This window comes from Castor canadensis, chromosome 2 (assembly GCF_047511655.1).
Source record: "Castor canadensis chromosome 2, mCasCan1.hap1v2, whole genome shotgun sequence".
Taxonomy (NCBI): Eukaryota; Metazoa; Chordata; class Mammalia; order Rodentia; family Castoridae; genus Castor; species Castor canadensis.
In genome coordinates, this window is record NC_133387.1 from 44,957,847 (window position 1) to 44,978,819 (window position 20,973).

The 20,973-nt window shown below is 33.1% G+C and overlaps 1 protein-coding gene across 5 annotated transcripts in view; it reads right to left on the reverse strand.

The window, feature by feature from the left end:
• Positions 1–628: 628 nt before the first annotated feature.
• Positions 629–20,973, reverse strand: part of Mios (meiosis regulator for oocyte development) — a 31,665-nt gene continuing 11,320 nt past the window's right edge. For 4 of the 5 annotated variants that reach the window (XM_074064691.1, XM_074064692.1, XM_074064693.1 and 1 more), the window contains 8 exons: positions 19,900–20,154; positions 17,904–18,073; positions 15,817–15,882; positions 14,978–15,136; positions 9,725–9,877; positions 8,253–8,457; positions 3,606–3,735; positions 629–2,794 (listed from right to left, as the gene is read on the reverse strand). In XM_074064691.1, the coding sequence (XP_073920792.1) occupies positions 2,698–2,794; positions 3,606–3,735; positions 8,253–8,457; positions 9,725–9,877; positions 14,978–15,136; positions 15,817–15,882; positions 17,904–18,073; positions 19,900–20,154 (1,235 nt within the window). In that variant the 3' untranslated portion in view covers positions 629–2,697. The remainder of the gene's footprint in view (positions 2,795–3,605; positions 3,736–8,252; positions 8,458–9,724; positions 9,878–14,977; positions 15,137–15,816; positions 15,883–17,903; positions 18,074–19,899; positions 20,155–20,973) is intronic. The other variant, XR_012445137.1, reaches the window with a different exon arrangement.

A 20,973-nucleotide genomic window follows, 5' to 3' on the forward strand; every position in this document is an offset into this window, starting at 1 on the left:
CATTACACAATACTTCCAATCACTCTGTGAGGGAGGTATTTCTGTAGCTTTCTTTTAACATATGAAGAAACTGAAGCTTAGGGCCAAACCACTTACCCAAGATACTGGGGCTAGGGTTATAACTTAAATTTCAAAGCCATACTTTTAACTATTTGCAGTAAAATGAGTGACTGAAATTAAACTCAGTCATCCAATTAAATACAGAACTATATTCTTTCCTATACTTAACTATGTATAGCATTGAAAATGGAAAGCTACTTATAAAACATGCCATTTCAAAGAATAGCCACTCTGGAAAGAACATTTAACTGAAAAAGAGCCTAAAAGAAGTGTTATTTCTAAGTAAGATTAAGTATGAAATCTGCTATCAAAATAAGCACTAACATTACTTAATGTGTACTATTTGTAGAGGAGTCATAGGATAATTTCTACATGAGATATGCTGACTTCAACCCACATTTACTTAGTATTTTAAAAAATAATAAAAACTTTTATTAAACACTTTGAACACGTTTATGTAAAATATCTTTTAAGTTTATACTCCTAAATATCAGTGTTCTAGGAATAAAAATGGGGAAATAATTCAGACATATTTTCATTCCAATACATATAAAATGAAAAACAAACAGACATCATAAAAATTGTTATATTTGGGCTTCAAAGGAAATATCAGGAAGTTGACAAAAAGGAACAATATTAAATGTCACCCTCTGCACTATGATTACAAATAAGTATATTATTTACATAATATACTCCATATTCATGTCTTATGCTATAGTTCCCCCAAATTATAAACTATTCATATAAATTCATTAGTTTTATATTGTGCTTCAGTGAAGGAAAAATGAAAACGCATGTGGGAAGAGTTTGACATAATTAAAGCTAACTTCTCATATCTAGAGCACTTGAAAAGAACACTTCAACTGAAGCCATATTAAGGGAAAAAAGGCCATCTTAATAAAATGAAATCAGCATGATTTACTTAAGACTGGAAAAAGTCCCTTAACAGTAATCTTTGTTAAAACAAATAAAAACAAAAATAAAACACCTTGTAACCATTTCCAACTCTTTAAAACTGTCATATAGCCGAGACATTTGGAGTAGATATATACTACTTCCAACATTTTCCTAGAAAAGTCTTCTGTATCCGATCTTAAAGAATACATTTAATTTACTTTTCATTAATACTTAGGCTGCATCTTAAACTAATGTAACAATCCTTAGGTAAAATTGCTAATGTAAAAGCTCTTAAGAATCTTCAGTTTAAGATATTTCTTTCTCCAAAATCTGTAAAATAAAATGTTAGGTTTTATATGTAATTGCAACTTCTACTACAAAATTCAGTTCAGTCCTCTGTATATGGCAGCTGATGGAGAGGAATGGCACAATTTTGCAACTGTCTAGCTACAGAAAGAGAAAAAAATTGAAAAACAAAGTTCCCAAATTGGCCTGATACATTTATCTTTAGCAACTTACACCCAAGGTAGTCTCTGAAGAGATCCTGTGTCCCCCAACACCTCACAATCCACCTTGGAAAAAACAAGACATTCCAAAACAGGCAAGAATTTGACAGGTCACACTACACATACTATGTCAAATGGTTAGCCATCTATGATCTTCTGTAGACTATGTGTTCAGTAAAATGTTTCCAAATGGTGAAGACAAGGTGACACATTAATAATATGGAAAAAAACTCCTGAAGACAAATCCAAACACTGGAAAGGAAAAGGTTGAAACTAAAAAATTTATAATGTTTTCCTGAAATGGTGCATACTATAAAAAGTTGTATGATACATTCTAATTTGGGCTTTTTGAAGAATAACAGTTTATAGAAAAATTTCTCGTATTAGAATGAAAGTGTAAGAGGGGAAAAAACTCCTTAAAATATATATACATATATTATAATCAAGCTACTGGGGAGGCAGAGATGCAGGATTTGAGGCCAATTCATGCAAATAGTTAATGAGACTCCGTCAAAACAAACAAGCTGGGTGTGATGGTATACATCTGTAATCCAGCTACCTGGCAGGCACAGGCAGGAGGATCAGAGCAAATGCATGAGACTCTATGTGAAAAATAATGGAAGCAAAAAAGGGCTTATGGATGTGGCTCAATTGTGAGGCCCTGAGTTCAAACCCTAGTATCTACAAAAACTAAACCAAACCAAAACAAACCATATATACATTAAACATATATTAATAAAATTTATTCTCCAGTGTGGGTCATGGGCTCTAATTCTAAAAGTAAAAATTCATAACCTTATCTTATCTTAAAGGACTCTAAGCATAGATAAGCTTATACTATCATGTGAATCACTGCATTGGTCACTTTACTTTAAAAGTGTAAAGATTTTATTGAAAGATATCCAATTTCAGCTTTGAAGATCCAGGTGCTGTACTTTTTATTTCAAAAACTCTCACATAGCATCCATAATTCTGATAAAAACCTATAAAGTTCTTCCAAAATGAACTTTTCAACCTACAGAACAGAACTATGTCCATACTGTGATGTTCACATTTCAGCAGCATTTGTCTCTGTAAAGAACACCAAAATCACTCAAATATCAAACTGCTCATCTGTTGGAATGATTTATTTTCCCACTATAGGAAAGTCGTGAGTAACTTGTTCTGAGGTATGTTTTTGAACTATGAAGAACATCTATTAGAAAGTTGAAGGTTTTCTTGAAGTGGTAACATTTTATGGCTGGACAGTCTCCGCAGGTACCAGATTTCCTGTTGTATCCAGCTGCATACATTTACATGTACATGCAGACACAGGACACTCTGCATGATCTCTAAAAAAAAAAGGTCATTGACAGTTAAAAATCCAAACTATACCTACAGGCATACATTTATTTGTCTCTATACTACTACCTAGATTGCAAGTTTTCAAAATGGTATTTGGGAAAAATAGGAATTAAAACCCAGGGGGAAAAAAAGTACTAAGAGCATTACATTAGAAATAATTACTAAGCTGAACATGGAAGAAAAAGTTACTTAAAATTTGCTTTCTAAGTATATGCCACGATACCACATTTAGTTAAGAAGGTGACAGTGATGTGCTCAGAGTTTAAATCAAAGCAATTAATGTAAGCTGAGTATGAACGTTATAATAACGAGGCACACACGGCCACTGGCACTGCTCAATATAAACGTATGGTTTTGAGAGTCTCCATTCCATGAGGTGTCTACCTACTAAATACCAAGCTTCCTTAGCAAAGAACTGATATGGTAGTTTGGTATGTATTCTATTACTACATTCACAATTCAATTACATAATAAATTATGGGCTATCCAGTCAGTTGTAAAGAGCTGTAAACATATCATCCCCCCCATATAAAGTTAAACAATGCTACTCAACTATTTAAGCCATATGAAATACTTCTATTATATAAGTAGAAACTTTTTTTAGTTTAATATTACACAGGGTATTTAGTAATGGAAAGGCTGACTACATATTTGTTAACTCAAATGGCAGTAAAAAAGAAACTCATCCTTTGATTAGACATTAATAGAACACAGTAAAAACAACCTGAACTATTTCAAAGGCCATCTGCTTTATGTCCTTTAACTAGAGGCTTATTAAAGAAGGTGTGTACCGATTACCTGAACCAACTCAGCATATGTCCAGCATGCCCACCATGCCTACAATTGTGACACCATGTAAACCAGTTGTTAAACTGAGCTAATTTTTTGTCCTTGCTCAAGTCCACTTTTTCATCTGATTTGGATCCTCCTACGGGAAAAGAAAATGATCTTCTTTAACAATATTCTAAATTTTGTAAAAGGTATTTCTATGTTCAAAATATAAATTATACACCACAGTTAAATCACAATTTTTATGTTAAGATCTAGTATAGACAGAATGAATACTGAATGACAGGCGTTCCCCAACGTTTTAATAGCCAATAAAAATTGAAAAGTATAAATGATCAAAGGAAACGATCTGATTTGAAAAGTTTGCAGTAGTTTAATCTTTCCATAAAGAAAGTACCAGGTCAAGATTACAAGTGAGTTTTACCAAATACTGAAGGGACAGGTAATTCTCACCTACACAAACTCTTTCAAAGAAGACAAAGAGAAATTTCACATTTCACTTCATAAGGCTGGTACAACTTTGCTTACAAAACAAGACAAAATGACATGAGAAAGAAAAATTACAGACCAATCTCCCTACTGAACAGACATAAAAATCCTAAGTAAAATATGAGCAAATTGAATCTTGAAATGTCATAATCCTGTAATTTGGCACAACTTCTAGGTAAATACACTAGAAAGACATCTGCACGTGTTGAAAGGAGGCATATACAAGAATGGTAATAGAAGCGTTATAGTAATAGTGAAACACTGGAAACCAAAATGTTTTCAGTGCAAAAACCACACTGAAATACTACACTGAATGGGACACTCAACAGTAGTGAAAAATAATCTGTAAGAGACTTATTAACATGCAATTTAGGATGGTGGTTACCTCTGGAGAGGATGAAGGAGGTGCACTAGGAAGGGAGGAATGATCAAAAGTATAGGTACAATGAATTAAACAAGATATGGGCCTCATTCATGTTCAATTTATCATAGTACATATGTATAAATATTCCTGTCTATGCTATAGTTACAAAAATTTAAAGAAAATGTATTATTACATTATGCATGTTTATACATGTACATCTTCACATACATATATAACTTGTAATAGTCTAAAAGTGCTGATACTATTAATTTTGGCTACCTTAATGTATTCTGGTATAAAATAATGAATCAAATTAAAATATTTAAAAATCCCATACAATTAGAGACAAAATAGAAAAATGAGTAACTAAAAATATTAGGTCTAATTAACCAATCATTACTTACTAAGACATACTTCATAGATAACTGTAATTAGAATTTCACTTGGACCACTACTGGCCACACTTTAATGATCACATTCAGAGAAAGATAAAAATAACTATATGGTTTGGGCACTGTTAATTCATCCTTGTAATCGTAGCTACTTGGAAGACTGAGATCAGGAGGATCATGGTTCTAGGTCAGACCTGGCAAAAAGTTAGTGAGACCCCATCTCAAAAGGAAAAATGCTGGGTCTGGTGGTGCACATGCCTGTTATCCCAGCAACAGTGGGAAAGGACTGTGGTCCAGGTCAGCCTAAGCAAGAAGCAGGACACTACCTCCAAAATAAAAAGAGCAAAAAGGAGGATAAAGGGAGGAAGGAAAGAGGGAGGGAGGTAAGGAAGGGGGAGAGAAAGAAGAAGAAAGAAAAGAGAATAATGTTCCTCATTCATCCAGGGGGTGGGAAGGCCAAGTGTCTTTCAAAATTCAGAATAAGTATTAAAAAATATATATGTGTATGTGTGTGTGTGTGTATATATATATGTATATATATATACATAGTAACACCTCCACAGGGGTGGAGAAAGAGAGAGAGAGAAAGAAAAGAAAGAAAAAAAAAGGAAGCCAACTAACAAGTCTCAGTTAAATAAGCTTGCGGACACCTGAATTATTTGGATCATGAAACATGATGGGTGGATATAAACTCTGATTATAGGTAAAGCACCAGAGTGGTTTCTGCATTATGCTAGTATTTGATTTCTTTGACCCTGTTTTATTCTGGAACTAGGATTCTTCTGATTAAAACACACACACACACACACTTATTCCTTAATTAATGTAGCTCTGCAACGTCTTTAGAGTTCATATTCAGGCTCCCTCTAATTTTTCTACACTATTTCCTATCAGTCCATTTCCTAAATCCTTATCTGATGTACTTGTTAATTCTCATATACTCCTTGGACTTAAACTAAAAAATAACCAACAAAAAAAGGACTGGCAGAGTGGTTCAAGTAGTATAGTGCCTGCCTACCTAGCGTGAGGCCCCAGTACCACCAAAAAAAAAAAAAAAAAAAAGTCACAATCTAAAAGTTAAACTCTCTAGAGGCAAAAACATTTTTGCTCAGTTATATTTCTAGCACTTAGAATAGATACTATCAAATATTTATTAAATGTTTTAAAATCTATCATATTTATAATGATGCTACTTAGAACTGTTCTAATAGAGTTCTAGTGCACAACTGAGTGTAAAAAGATGTTTCCATGAAAGTCAAATATTGAACTCTAAAGTACCAGCTTACATGGTACCTTCTTCCTGAAGCATTCCAGATATCTTTCAGATAGAAAATATGCTTTTATTTTACAAAATTCCTAACATCTTCTTTATATAGTGTTCCTTATTCACCCTGTGGGTAGGAGGTTAAGTGTCTTTCAAAATTCAGAATGAGGATTAAAAATATATATACATATACATATAGTAACACCTCCAAAGAGATGGTTGTACTCAAAGTATTAGTGTTTTGCAGTGAAGCGTATGAATATTCACAAATAAACAAGAGAAATAAAGATCTCACTAACCTCATGTTAATTCTGAACAGGTTTTGTTGCCAAATGAGATTATTATAAAACCTTTCTTTAAAAAAAAGAAAACTTTGAATTTTCAGATCTTTCTAGTTTCCAAAATGAAGACAAGGGATTGTGAACTAGTACTTATTTTCTAGAATGTATCCTCTCTTATTTTATATTAGCGATCCAGGCTTATTGTACACCATTAGCTCCCCAAGGCTCTTTGATCCATCCTAGTATATCAGCCTTATCTTAATATATTAAATAAGGACTCAAATATATATTACACAAAGAAATTATTTCTGAAACAAATATGGAAAAATTTTAAGATCTAATAAATATTAATATTCAATATTTATTAGTCTCCATAACAATTTTAAATGTTTTATGATTTACTTTTCGTCAAATTCTAGAAAATTACTCTTTTTCTTACTTACTTCAAAAACAGAAAAGACTGAAAAGCTGGTATCTAATAAAAATGAATAGCACTCAGGTGCCATTAGAAGGAAAACAATCCTAACAGCTTCCAGACACTGACGGTCCAGAAGACGTACTAAATTTAACTACTCCTATATATCTCAGTTCACATAGATATATAATTTATTCACACTGTATTTTATTTCTTCATTCTTTCATTGTAGTAGGTATTCCAAATTGTTAATATTTTTATTTGCTGGGATGAGGGCCACAAGAAACCTGATCATGCAATGCATAAAATAAAAAAATCTTTAATTGACAGTTAACTCAAAGGCTGTTGTAGTGGTACATGCATGCAATTTCAGCACTCCAGAGGCTGAGACAGGAGGATAGTAAGTTCTAGGCCAGCCTGGGCTACACAGTGAGACCCTATCTCAAAAAAAAAAAAAAACCCAAAAACCCCAAACTAAGCATTGCATATTGCCTTCACTTGTTTAAAAAGGTATCTAGATTGAAAAATAATTGACCAGCCATGAGACCAAAAGTCTTTCACAGATATTAATGCAATAATAAAGCAAACTACTTATATGAACAAGCTCAGAATAACATGATAAACTATGAGAAAGACTCTTTAGTCTAATACTTTTATTAGAAATGGCTAAAGTAACTCAATGTCAAATGTTGAATGTCACAGAACTAAAACAGATACTCTGACACTATATCCAGTACATCCTTACACGAGTGTACTGAATATTCAAAATGTTTTTAACATTTTTGCAATGTCATTTTCAAATTATGTAAACAGATGGAATATTCTCAGCTACTAGATACACTATATTCATTATCTACTATTCTCAAAAGACTTTCCATATGTTCACTATAAATAGTAAAAGTAATATTTCTAACCATTAAAAAAATATACATACACATTTACTAGGTAACTAACAAACATAGCAGAAGCAGCCCTAAAGCTTAAAACTCAAAGAGACCTAGCTTCTAGGTTAATACTTTTTCCATGTATTTCACAGTTAAGTTTTGAAGAGAAAATATCAAAGTTCTCTGAGCCTATCCAAAGCTCCTTAGGAATGTAAGGTATTTATTAATAGATATGGGCATAATTCTTAAATATCAAATTTGAAAAAATATTAGTGGAAACAGTGCTAAGAGAATGGTATAATCATAAGATTACTTCATATTTAAGTTTTTCTCACAAATTTAAACTGGTCAGCACTTGAGATTATCTGAAGTATCATGGATATACATTTTACTTTTAAAATATAGATTATATAAATTAGGGAAATCATATAAATTTTCAAGTCAGTAAAATGCCCTTTCTTAGAACTAATACAAACATAGGCTAGTATGTATTTTATTTGCAACATTAACTCAATTATGTAGGAACAATTTGAACTCAGAAAAATATTTTGTGCAATTATGTCATACCAGGACAGCTAGAAACAGGTGTTCCCATATTAATGAGGCAAAGTGCACACCGAGGAAGGGGTTTTCGACAGCCAGGGCAACTTGTGACTTTTGATTTTGTTGGTGAACCACTCACACCATACTGACTAAAACCTCTTCCCTGATGAGGGGCAGATGAACAGCTGTAGGAGATTGACTTGCCACAGAAATTACAACTCACAAACACCTACAAAACAAATAAAAAAAGAAAGAAATGGAATGCAAATTACAATGGAATGATAATTCAGTTTGATACTAAAAAAGTTGTTTAAAAACTTCTTTTGTTTTGTTTTTTTTTGGAGACAGGATCTCCTATGTAGCCAGGCTGGTTGAACTTGTAATCCTCTTGCCTCAGTCTTCTAGGTACTGGGATTGCAGGTGTGCACTACCACGCGTGGCTGAATAATTTTGAAGACTTGACCTTATATTGCAAAATGATTCATTTGCTAAGTCTGACTAGCTCTTACTTAAAATCCCCACTTGGCAGTGACACTACAGGGGTACTTCCTTGCTATTATATTTAGTTATAGTCTTTAATACTGTTGATGTTGCTGGAAAATCAGAGCTTTAGACCCCAGCACTTTAGAATTACCAAGGACATGAGAATTCATACTAGGCCGTTACAAAATACCCAATATAGGACTTCTAAACCAAAGTTCAATGACATAATCTTCTGAACAACATTTCCTTATAAAAATTTTGTTTGTAAGATAAAAAGGACTTAAGGATCCTATAATGGCACATTAGAATAATAGCCAATATAAGCTGCACATTTATAAACTCCTCAGCTCTTAATCACTTATACAGATTAGGAACACACACTGCAACACAAAGGTATTTTACCAATACTCTGGTTGTTTTAATATAAGTGTATTACTTTTTCAATTTCCTAAAATAAGAAAATAGCACCATCCAGTGCTCACACTGAGGATAACCTAATATTCAACATTTTAACTACTACAGTGATTTTAAGTGATTTTATGTCATGTATCTTATGAGATGAGTGATCTCATATTTTTTAAACTAATAGTAAAAGAAAAAAGAATTTTATGTGTGATTAGACATATAAGCATATACATATACTCTTAAATGAAAAAAAATCCCACATCCTGCTCTACTGCATATAAATAATGAAGAAAACCAACATGTAGTGGGATCATGTAAGAGTTTAGATTCTGAAAGAGACTGTCAAGTACTGGAAAACTTCAGAAAGCCATAGGCATTAGGCTTTCCTAAGTCCCTCTCTCTGGGTCTGCTGTTGTTTCTATTTCAGATTAAAGCTCAGGCTGCCTGTGATTATTAGGAAGGGGCAGAACCAAGGAACAGGAAGATCAAGAACAAAGTGTAGTCTGGAATAGATAAAGACATCCACAGGAACTCAACATAAGAAAGGAAGGAGCTGATAATAACTCATTTAATGAAATATCATGTTCGATCCAAAACAATATACTTACCTGTGCTAAAGGCTTGGAACTGGGATCCAATTTACTCCTGTGAATATCAAATTCAGCTCGTTTGTGCCAAAACCTCCAGGCATCTAATAAATTTCTGTAATTCTCAATCCAGTACTGAACCCTTTCATCTTTAAGAACATCTAAAGGTGAACCCTAAAAATTAAACATGAATTATTTCAATTGTTTACAATGTCCTGGCTTAAGACAGTGATTTCTGGGTAGCCTGTGGGTATAAATAACACAGAAGAAACAGATCCCCTTTTTGCCAAAAGCTGGCTCCTAATAGAATATAGATAAAATAACTAATGGGAGCTCAATTAATTTACATAAGCTGGTCTTCATTGCTGACATAAATATTTATAGGATTTATCACACCTGGGGAAGTGTAATTTTCTTTTAACTGAATTTAAGAAATCCAGAGCAAACACTGCCTTTCTGGTTGAAGACAATAAACAGAATACCCTTTGTTCCAACTATTAAAACTTTGGGGTTCATAAACTAAACATAGTTTAGTTATCCATATACAAAACAAAATTGCTCAATCATATTTAAACAATGCTGAGCCCGGTCCTTCACATCTAGCAATATACTGTGAATTGAAGTGCTGCTTTTGAACGTGTATTATCTGTAAGCTAAATCTGTATATTTTCTTTCATGCCTTCAATTAAAACATGTATTTATTGCCTTAAAAATAATTTTAAAAATAAGAAGAGAACCAGACCCAAATCAAACATTTTCTTAGTTTTTGCCGTAAGTTAAGGATAAACTAAGAAAGAATTTGGTCAATTCATATTTGGGAAGTCTTTTCTAGACATGCCCTAATAAAACCTAAAATCAAGTTCCAACATGATTTGCAGAGGAAACATTTCAGAGTTTGAGTCTCAACAAATCAGAAGGGGTTGGGAATGGTTTTCCACAGATTTATAGTAACAAAATCTAAAACCAAGAGTGGTAAGTTAGTAACTGAACTCCCCAAAGTAATAATCAACATTCTTCAGAAAAAGGTTGAAGAAGCCTGATCTCTTTAATGTCATATGAATAATGCCCAATATTCAATGAAAAAAAATTACTAGACATATAAATAGGTAAATATGGTTCAAATTCAAGGAAAAAAGTTAGTCAACAGAAACTATACCTAAAATAGCCTAGACATTAGATTTAACAGATGAAGTCTTCCATGTCACTTCTACATATGTTTAAAGAAATGTATTCAAAGGCATAAAGGAAAACAGTGTTTTAACTAAGGGAACTGGAACTAAGAAATGTCAATGATAGCAAAGTTGAGACTATACAACTGGAAAGCACAATAAATGAAATTAAGAGTTCCCTGGCAAAGAGTAGGAAACACTTTGGAAGTAATAGGTATAGGCAAGGACTTCCTCAACAGAACCCCAGCAGCTCAGCAACTAAGAGAAACTATAGACAAATGGGACTTCCTAAAACTAAGAAGCTTCTACACAACAAAAGAAATAGTCTCTAAACTAAAGAGACCATTCACAGAGTGGGAGAAAATATTTACCAGCTATACATCAGACAAAGGACTGATAACCAGAATATATAGGGAACTCAAAAAACTAAACTCTCCCAAAACTAATAAACCAATAAAGAAATGGGCAGCTGAACTAAACAGAACTTTGTCAAAAGAAGAAATTCAAATGGCCAAAAAACACATGAAAAAATGCTCACCATCTCTAGCCACAAAGAAAATGCAAATAAAAACCACACTAAGATTTCACCTCACCCCTGTTAGAATAGCCACCAACAATAGGTGTTGGTGAGGATGTGGGGAAAAAGGAACCCTACTACACTGCTGGTGGGAATGCAAGCTAGTGCAGCCACTCTGGAAAAAAATGTGGAGGGTTCTTAAAAATCTTAACATAGATCTTCCATATGATCCAGCAATCCTACTCCTGGGGACATACCCAAAGGAACATGACACAGGTTACTCCAGAGGCACTTGCACACCCATGTTTATTGCAGCACTATTCACAATAGCCAAGTTATGAAAACAGCCAAGATGCCCCACCACTGACGAATGGATTAAGAAAATGTGGTATTTATGCACAATGGAATTCTACTCAGCCATGAAGAGGAATGAAATCTTATCATTCGCAATTAAATGGATGGAACTAGAGAACATCATTCTGAGCAAAGTCAGGCAGGCTCAGAAGACCAAAAATTGTATGTTCTCCCTCAAATGCAGACTTTAGATCTAGGGCAAATACAGCAATGTGATTGGACTTTGGTCACATGATAAGGCGAGAGCGCACACGGGAGGTATGGGGATAGGTAAGAAACCCAAAAAACATGATAGTATTTGATGTCCCCACTGCAGAGGAACTAATACAGTAACTTTAAAGCGACAGAGGTCAATAGAAGAAGGGGATCAGGAACTAGAGAAAAGATCAGTTTTAGAAGAATCAACTTAGAATGTAACACATTTGTATATGGAAGCAATGCTAGGAATCTCCCTGTGTAGCTATCCTTATCTCAACTAGCAAAAATGCTTTGTCTTTCTTATTATTGTTTATACTCTCTCTTCAACAAAATTAGAGATACGGGCAGAACAATTTCTGCCTGGAAGCAAGGGGGTGGGGGGGAAGACAGTAAGGAAGTAGGGAGTAGGGGGGAGAAATGGCCCAAACATTGTATGCACATGTGAATAAATGAAAAATATAGTTCCCTGGCAAGTTTAATAGCAGATAGAAAGTGACAGAAAAGTCAATGAACAAACCAATACAAATTATCCAACTTGAAGAAAAGAGGCAGAGAATAAGATTTTTGTTGTTGTTTCTTTGTTTTTGTTTTCTCCTGGTACTGAATGCAGGGCCATGTGCATGCTTGACAAGTGCTCTATCACTGAAGAAAAGAGGCCAAGAAACTTAAAAAAATTTGTTTAATTAAAAAAAAAAAAAGGAGAAAGGAAAATTAACAGAACCTTAGGCGTCTAGGGACAATATAAAATGGCTTAATATATGTATGAGTCCAAGTAGAAAAAGAGAACAAGACAGGAACAGAAAAAAAAATTATAAAAAAAAATATCCCAAAACTTCCCAAATCTGATGAAAAACACTAACCAACAGATCTAGTCAATTCAGTGAAAAAAAAGCAGGATGACAAAGCTCTATAACTTAGGCAAAAGATCCAAAGAAAAATGAAATATCACATTCAAGGAAACAAGAGTAAGAACAGCTGACTTCTCACTAGAAACAATGCAGGTCAGAAAAGTGCTGTAAGAAAAAGCAAAGGTGAACTCGACATTTTTCAGTTAAAATTTATTAGGTGAGGGAACCCATTATCTGTACTACAGAAATGCTAAGGAGAAAAACTAAAGAAAAAAATTTTTATACCAAACGACATCATAAAGAATGCCAGAAATGATAAATAAGTGAATAAATATAGAAGTCCATATTTGTTTTCTTATAATTTATGCAAAGACAAATGACTGTTCAACACAAAAATGACATTTTAAGTTAGAGTTTATAATGCACATAGAAGTAAAACTTTTGACCATAGGTCAAAAGAGTAAGTGTGTGAATGAAATTACATTGATGTAACATTCGTGAAGCATAAAGTATGAAATAAAAGGCAGAGAAGTGTCAGGTGTGAGGTAAGAAAGGGGAAGAGTGAAATAAGAAACATGAGGTGGTAGGAGTGAAATCAAGTACAAGGGGGAAAATGTTGACTTTGATGAATAAAAGATGCATACTCTGAGATATAAATCAACAACCTTAAGAAAAAGACAATGAAAGGGAGTATAGCTAAAAAGACGAGAAAAATAAAGTAAAACATGGACATATTCAATTAACGTAAATAAAATGACAAAGGAACAAAGGAACAAAAGGAAAAAGGACAAAACAAAATGAAAACAAACTAGTAGAGCAAGATGGTCAACTTAATCTTCACCATACAAATATAAATGAAGAAAACATCACATTAGAAGGCAGCAAGTGCCAGACTAGACTTTTTAAAAGCAAGACTACATAATATACTGTCTGTATTTTAGATATTTTATAAATCTTGACAAAAAGTTACTAACCAATTTGTACTCTGTAGTCATATGCCTACAATTTTTAATTTAAAAGACATAATCTCATTCCAGTAGACACTTCAACAATGCAGGACAGGAATATAAAACAGGTCATTTTAAGGGGAGGGTATTAGTGGGAGGAGGGTAAATGATGAGAGTGAAGGAGAGTGAATATGATTGATGTATTTTCTATACATGTATGAATATGGAACACTGAAACCTGTCAAAGTCACTTTAAGAAGGGGGAGGGAAAGAGGGAGAATAATGGAATGGATAAACTGAACCAGGGTACATTGTGTGCATGTATGGAACTGTCACAATGGAACTCTTGCACAACTATTGGACAATGGCTTAATATTTCAGGTGAAGTTTACTTGGTGATTTGTGGTTCACTATTAGGTATGTTCACAGGAAGACAGGGTAGGGGCATTTTGCTATGCTTACCCCATGCACATCAGGCTTTCCTATTACGCAAAAGGATGAGGACAAGAAAAAGGAAGATACTGATGCCATGAAAGGTTAAGATTAACTGGAGGACTATAACAAATCTAAAGAAATACTCTGAGCTTTTACCAATGAAAGTAAAGTGGAAGACAACTGTTGCCAGGAATCAGGTTTTAACCACTGAACAGTAAAAACTAAGGAAAAAAATAGATGAATTGGTTATTCAGGCCACCTTCATGAAAATGATGGGAAAGTGAGTTAAGAGAACAGGGGTCTAATTTGCCTTCTGCACTTCAAGTGAAACTGCAATTCAGATCAGGAAAAGGGAACAGCTTGTATAGAAGCTATAGTTCATTGATAACTGGAGAAAATGACGAGAAGTTTCTATTCCATTTGAGCTTTACATGAATTCAGATGCAGTCAAAACTGGTACTTCCCAAAGAAAGGAAAACCTGGATAACTCAACGAGGAGACATTAAGGACAGGACAGTAAGATAAGGATGAGTCTCTGTAGATCAACTTATCAGGTCAAAGATTCTAAGCCAAAGTGCATACTGGCCAGGTGCCTGTGGCTCACAATGCAATCCTCACTACTCTGGAGGCAAAGATCAGGAGGATCATGGTTCAAAGCCAGCCCGGGCAAATAGTTTGCAAGACCCTATCTCAAAAAAACCAGTACAACACAGGGCTGGCATACTGATTTACAGCTGAGGGAATACAGAGCATGCAGACTATGGTTTAGCTTTGTTTTTTTAAGCTGTTGTCAAAACTGTACTAACCTGTAACATGCAGTAACTTGCTGTCTGAACATCTCCAGTTCTATCGACGTAACTCTCCATTAAGTCCACTCCATCTTTAGTAAGGCCTGTAAGCAAAATTCCTTCCAAATTTCCAGCCTCTTTCATTTCATTGGTCAACTTCTCAATGTATCTATTTAACTGGAAAATTCAAAGTGACTTTTCTAGAACAATCTGTTTCACTGTATATTTTGTACTTCAAAACTACTGCATTTGGAACAATTTAATTCCTAATGGAAAACATTTTAAAACAAAAGCCCTTTCCAAAATCTAAGTATGAACTCTCTAAGATATCTACATCTATCACGCATTTCAATGCAGCATCCACAATCATTTAAAATATTTTTTAAAAGCAAGACATTTTCTATGTTCTAATAATTATTCTATAAAAATACTACAGATGATTTACTAAAGAGAATTATCCTCATTTTTCTGCAAAGTTCTTGTTGTCTATCATAATAGTATATAACAGAAACACAGAATCTGAGTTGTAAGAGAACATTAAAATCATCAGTAACAACCATTTTCTTTAGGTTTTTCCTGACTGCATCCCATCCCAAACTCTAGGCATTATTCCCCAGTAACATTTTTATCTGCTAACTAATCTTTCTCCCAAGAGCAAATATAAGTCAAAATGTTAAGTCAACATTCTAAGCAAGTGAATTGAATTATGACAGATATATTTACAATATCCCAAGGCAATAGATTACCTTACTTTTGAGTTTATTAATAAATATCAAGTATATTATAAAGATTAGTTTCTTAAAATAATTAAATAACAAATATTACTGACCTCAAATATGAAATAAATCAGTTCTTACCTGAGTATCACTAAGGAATTTACAAGCAAATGCTACTCTGTCACGTACCGCAACTTTGTTTTCATACTAGGAAAAACAGAAAAAGCAGGAAGTTCATGGTACATGCTTCAAGTTTTAAATTTTTACAGGTTAAATATACCAGTTTATTTTCAAATGCAGTAATAAGCTACTGTATATATACTGACAGAACCAGTGATTGTCTAACATGCCCTTTCTGGTGTAACTGAAGAAACTCAGCATTAAGGTTATTGTCCTTGAAAGTAAAGATTTAAGTTTTAAACATTGACCAAATTTTCAGTTTAAGAAAAAGTTCAGTTCAGTCTTATATACACCAGTATAAAATATAAACAATGATGTATAGTATATCAACTTTAAGATGCCTTATAATCCTTCTTCATAGAAATTAATTTTAGGGAAACTAGACATTTATGATAGTTCAAAGTTTTATATATTTTGTAAAATATATTGTAAAACACTAGTTTGAAAAATACTCACTATAAACTTAAGAAAAAAGTTCAGTTTCCACTGAAGCCATTCTATGAAGTAATTTTCCTACTTAAACCTAAGAGCTCTTCAGTTGATAACCAATACAGAATGTTTTCTCAATAATAAAATATTCTACCCTAAAAGTGGGAATAAACTCTTAGATTCAGTTGCACATGCTACAATTTTGATCTAGAAATGGTTAAAAATATTATCTGTCTCATTTTACAGCTGAGAAAACTAGAGCCTAAAAGTTAACTGAATAACTTAAGGTGCTGTGGCAGAGAAAGGACTCAGTCCTTTATCTGACTTCCCAATTCAGTATGTTTTACTATCTAACTGCAACTTAACATTAAAAAAATTAATTATACACACAGGAAGTATTACTAAGTACATTCTTAAAATAGCTTGGATATATGACTTTCCTTCTCGGTTGTCCTAACTTAAAACACAGAAATTTAATATTTAAGCGATTTACTTCTCTTATCAATTCACTTCTTTCTCCAGTCTCCATCATTCTATATCACCTCTTGAAAGTATCATTTTATCTCCTACAGATATAGTTAAAGTCCTCTGTTTAACAAAAGAAGTAGAAAAACACATTTCTGGATATTAATTTGAAGTAGTTAGCAAAGTTCATAGAAAGCAATTTATTAAAATTAATGGACAAAAGATTTTGGCAAAATGGCTACTAACATTTATTTAAAACCTCAGCAAGCTATCCCAGTAAAATACACGTTTTTATAAATTCTAGGGATTTAGACATTTAAACCAATTATTCAAGCAATTTACATTTTATAAGAATGCTATAAACAGCAAACACAGAAATAAATCTTAATGCAAAAGGCTCTTCCCATTGCTAAAGAGAAGCCCAACAGTGCAAAGTACTTGTGGTACTAATGTGAGGCTTAAAATCCAACAACTGAAATTACTAAACAAATCTTATTTCATTCTTTCCTCACTTTGTGATAAAGAAGCTATTTGTTGATGTGGTCATAGGTAGCTAAACCAGCAGAGGAAAAAATAACAATAAAAAGAACAAATAATGAAAAATGAAATAGTCCACTATGGGTAGTGTGATCAAATAATTTATCTTCCAAACAGGAACATGTCTGAGAATGACAAATGTTAACACAGAAAGTCTGTATGCTATATAGCCACCCTGCCCAAAAACCAAAACTGATCAACTGATCATGAGTTATTTTACTTAGGTAAACACACACACACACACACACACACAAAACATTTAAATAGCAAATATACATTATGTTTACATAGTTGTAGATATTTAGAGCTCAGTTCTGTAAGTGAAAGAATTTTCTTTATTCTGTCTATTTTTGTGAATTATATTAACAAAACTATAAAAAGCAAAACCAGTTTGGTATCCATTAACTGCTCTAGGTTGGGAATAATACTCAAAAGAAATGTTCAAAAAAAGTTCAAGATCCCATATTTTTAACATATATATAGATATATCTATATATATCTATATATATCAAACTATAATAGCATTTGATACTACAGGTATCTGAAAACTTTATTAAAGTCAGATAAAAACTTCAATCTTAATTCCAAGGAGGATCTTGAGAAAGAAATTAGCTTACCAAAACTCCATCATAAGATCCTGTTTCACTTGTCAGAAATGCAAACATGACACACAGATATGGGTTGTTTAGTTGTAATCGTAGAGTGCTGCACATTTCTCTCCAAAGGGAGTTCTTCTCATCCGTATAACCTGATAAAGCCATTGCTACCACATTGAGATTCAGATCTCCTGCATATTAAAAATAACCAGCTAATCAAAGTGATCAAAAACTTACTATCACCTTCCTCCATATTTTTTAAACCCTAAACACATACAAATTAGGTGGGCAAATTATAAAGGTTTGGATTTAGACTGGAAAATCAACAAATTTTCAGCAATGTGTATTTACAAACCCTATGCAAGACAATTACATCTTTTTATTTTTAAGTTCTCATTCCAGGCAGTTTCCTATAGACTATGTTATTATTTAGTACCCAAATGAAGAAAAGTGAAACCATCTAACAGAATCACTGCGACTTCAGCCATGCTCCCAACCCTTTTTGCTTTGCTTTAGTTTTGTTTTTAGATTGGGTCTTGGCCTGCTACCTCTGCCCTCTCAGCTGGGGTTACAAATGTGTACCACCACGCTGTGTCCTTTGTTTCTTGATTCTAATCACTTTCTTTTCCAAATAAAACAGCATCTCCTACTTTAAGTTCTTAATTGGCTTATTCTTCATTTTTGCAAACATTTCCCATTACTGTGTCTGTCTTTCTTACTTTCTCTGTCTATTCTATTAGATTTAAAGACTTTCAAAAATGTTTAACTCAAGTTTTTTTCAATCTTTAATGAAATTTATAAACATCACTAGGATGATACTTTTTCATAACTGTTAGTATGGGTATTTAAATCTACCACCAAATTTTCCAGGTGTACAAGATACGAAAGTATTGTGCTTTCAGGATATACAAAATTATAATTAGAAATAGAGATATTGTTGTTTGTTTGTTTTTTGCAGTGCCAAGGATTAAACACAGGGTTTCTATGTGTTACGCAAATGCTGAACTGCATCTCTGGCCCAAAAATGGAATTCTGGAATTTAAATTACCAATTTTTTCCATTACCACATATCATCTATTACACTCTCAAATGGAGGAAGTTTTCACTAAGCAAAGGCAAAAAAAAAAAGATCCAATCCAGGCAAAGAATTAACTTTCTCTAATTTTAAACTGCAAATAAATATATGACAGCAATTTCATGTTTTTCTTTATAGTATAACTGAACTATAATGGTTTGAAAATGGACCAGCACGTAAGACGGGTATTTTGAATACAGAAACATCTTAGGAATTTTCTTTTTTCTTTTTTGTGATTTATTTATTTTTAATTTTTTCTTTTATTCATATGTGCATACAATATTTGGGTCATTTCTCCCCCCTTCCCTCCACCCCCTCTTTTTACCCCCCCACACCCTCCCTCTCCCATTAGGAATTTTCAAGTCAAATATTCCTCATAAGAGAAAATCCTGAAGTTTTAGATTAAGATTTGTTTCTCCAAGGATCCTCTAGTAAAATGCCAGAGGAAAAAATCATATCAAGTTTTTTCTTTTTAAAAAAATACTACATGAAACCTGTGTTTTAATTACTAGACTTAAGTAGAAGTATTTTTGTAGACCAAAGTATGCTTTTTATATGCTTTTTACTTAATGGTCTAAATTAAAGTTTCATTTAGAGCTTCCTAAGAGTCAACCAATAACCATCTAATAAAGTATACACTACAACATACTCAAATGTGTATCATAAAAATGCTTACAAAGTAAAGTAGTCCTAAATCTTGAAGGAAATATTTTTAATGTGTATGAACTATCCTTAAAAGGGAATCAGTGAAAATAGGAATATTTGAAAACTCCTAATAGTATTAAAATGATATTTAAGATATATCTGTTTTTACAGACCTAAACCAAAGTATAAATAAACGTGATGGACTGATATTTACTGTTATATAGTATTATACTGGTTTCAGCATCCTTTCTTGAAAGGATTCTATGAGTTGCCAATTCTCAGAACATAACCTAATACCTTTTTCTGAAGATGCCCCTTCATTCAGGATTTGGATTGCTCGACGAATATCCAAGTTGAACAATGCCACAGCAGCAGCTCTCTCCCATTCCCCTTCTTGTACAAGGGAGTTCAAAAACGGTCCCACATCTACATCCGTTCCATTTTTTATCCACCCACAAAGCTGTAAAGCTAAGATTCTCTCTTCATTTAAATTCTGAATATCAGTTTGCTTATCCAACCCACTCCAATTATGTCTGCTGCTTTCCACCATTCCTAAAAACAGAAAAGATTTTATATTGTTTTATTATCATTTTGAAATATATTTCAAAAAAAAGATCAGTTTTAGAGAAAAATTTCACCAAAATATTTAGAATATTTAATTTCTCAGCCTCAATTTTATAACATAAATATGAAATATGCCACAAATAAAACATTTTGCATGTTTTTATATACAACAGTTAGCTGAGTTAGCAAAGAGCTGTTAGAATGAGTGAATGCTTAGATATACTAGGCCAAGTCACTGCTTCAGAAAAGCTTCCCTGGCCTCCTAAGTTAAATAGATACATCTGTTATTATCTAACTCACTACTTATTATTATCTCTATTCCCTACACATAGAATTTAACATAAGCTCCTATAATTTGTCTTCAGTTGTCTCTTCTCCCACTTGAACACAAGCAGCTAAGTATGGAACTCACTATCCTCCTGCCTCAGCCTCCCAAGGACTAGGATAACAGACATGCATCACCAAAACTGACACCTTGCCTGTTTTATTTGCAAGCAATCACCGCTACCTGAGATCCAGTAGAAGTGTTCTTGATCTCTTGATCTTTCTCCCTTCTGCCTCTTTTGTATGTACACTCATGTATCCCTTAATAAGAGTGGAAGGACCAACTTTGTTGATCAAACATTTTTATAATACATAACTGTACATGCGAATAAAAAAATGAGATCATGGGCTTCAAAGTACTAAAGTGAAAACACAATGAGAATGATTTGACTGTGTTTTTCCCACTTTACTAAATCTAGAGCTTCATACTATCATCCATTTTTCATAGCAAAGCTTCACTGTTTTTTGGCAGTATTTACATTA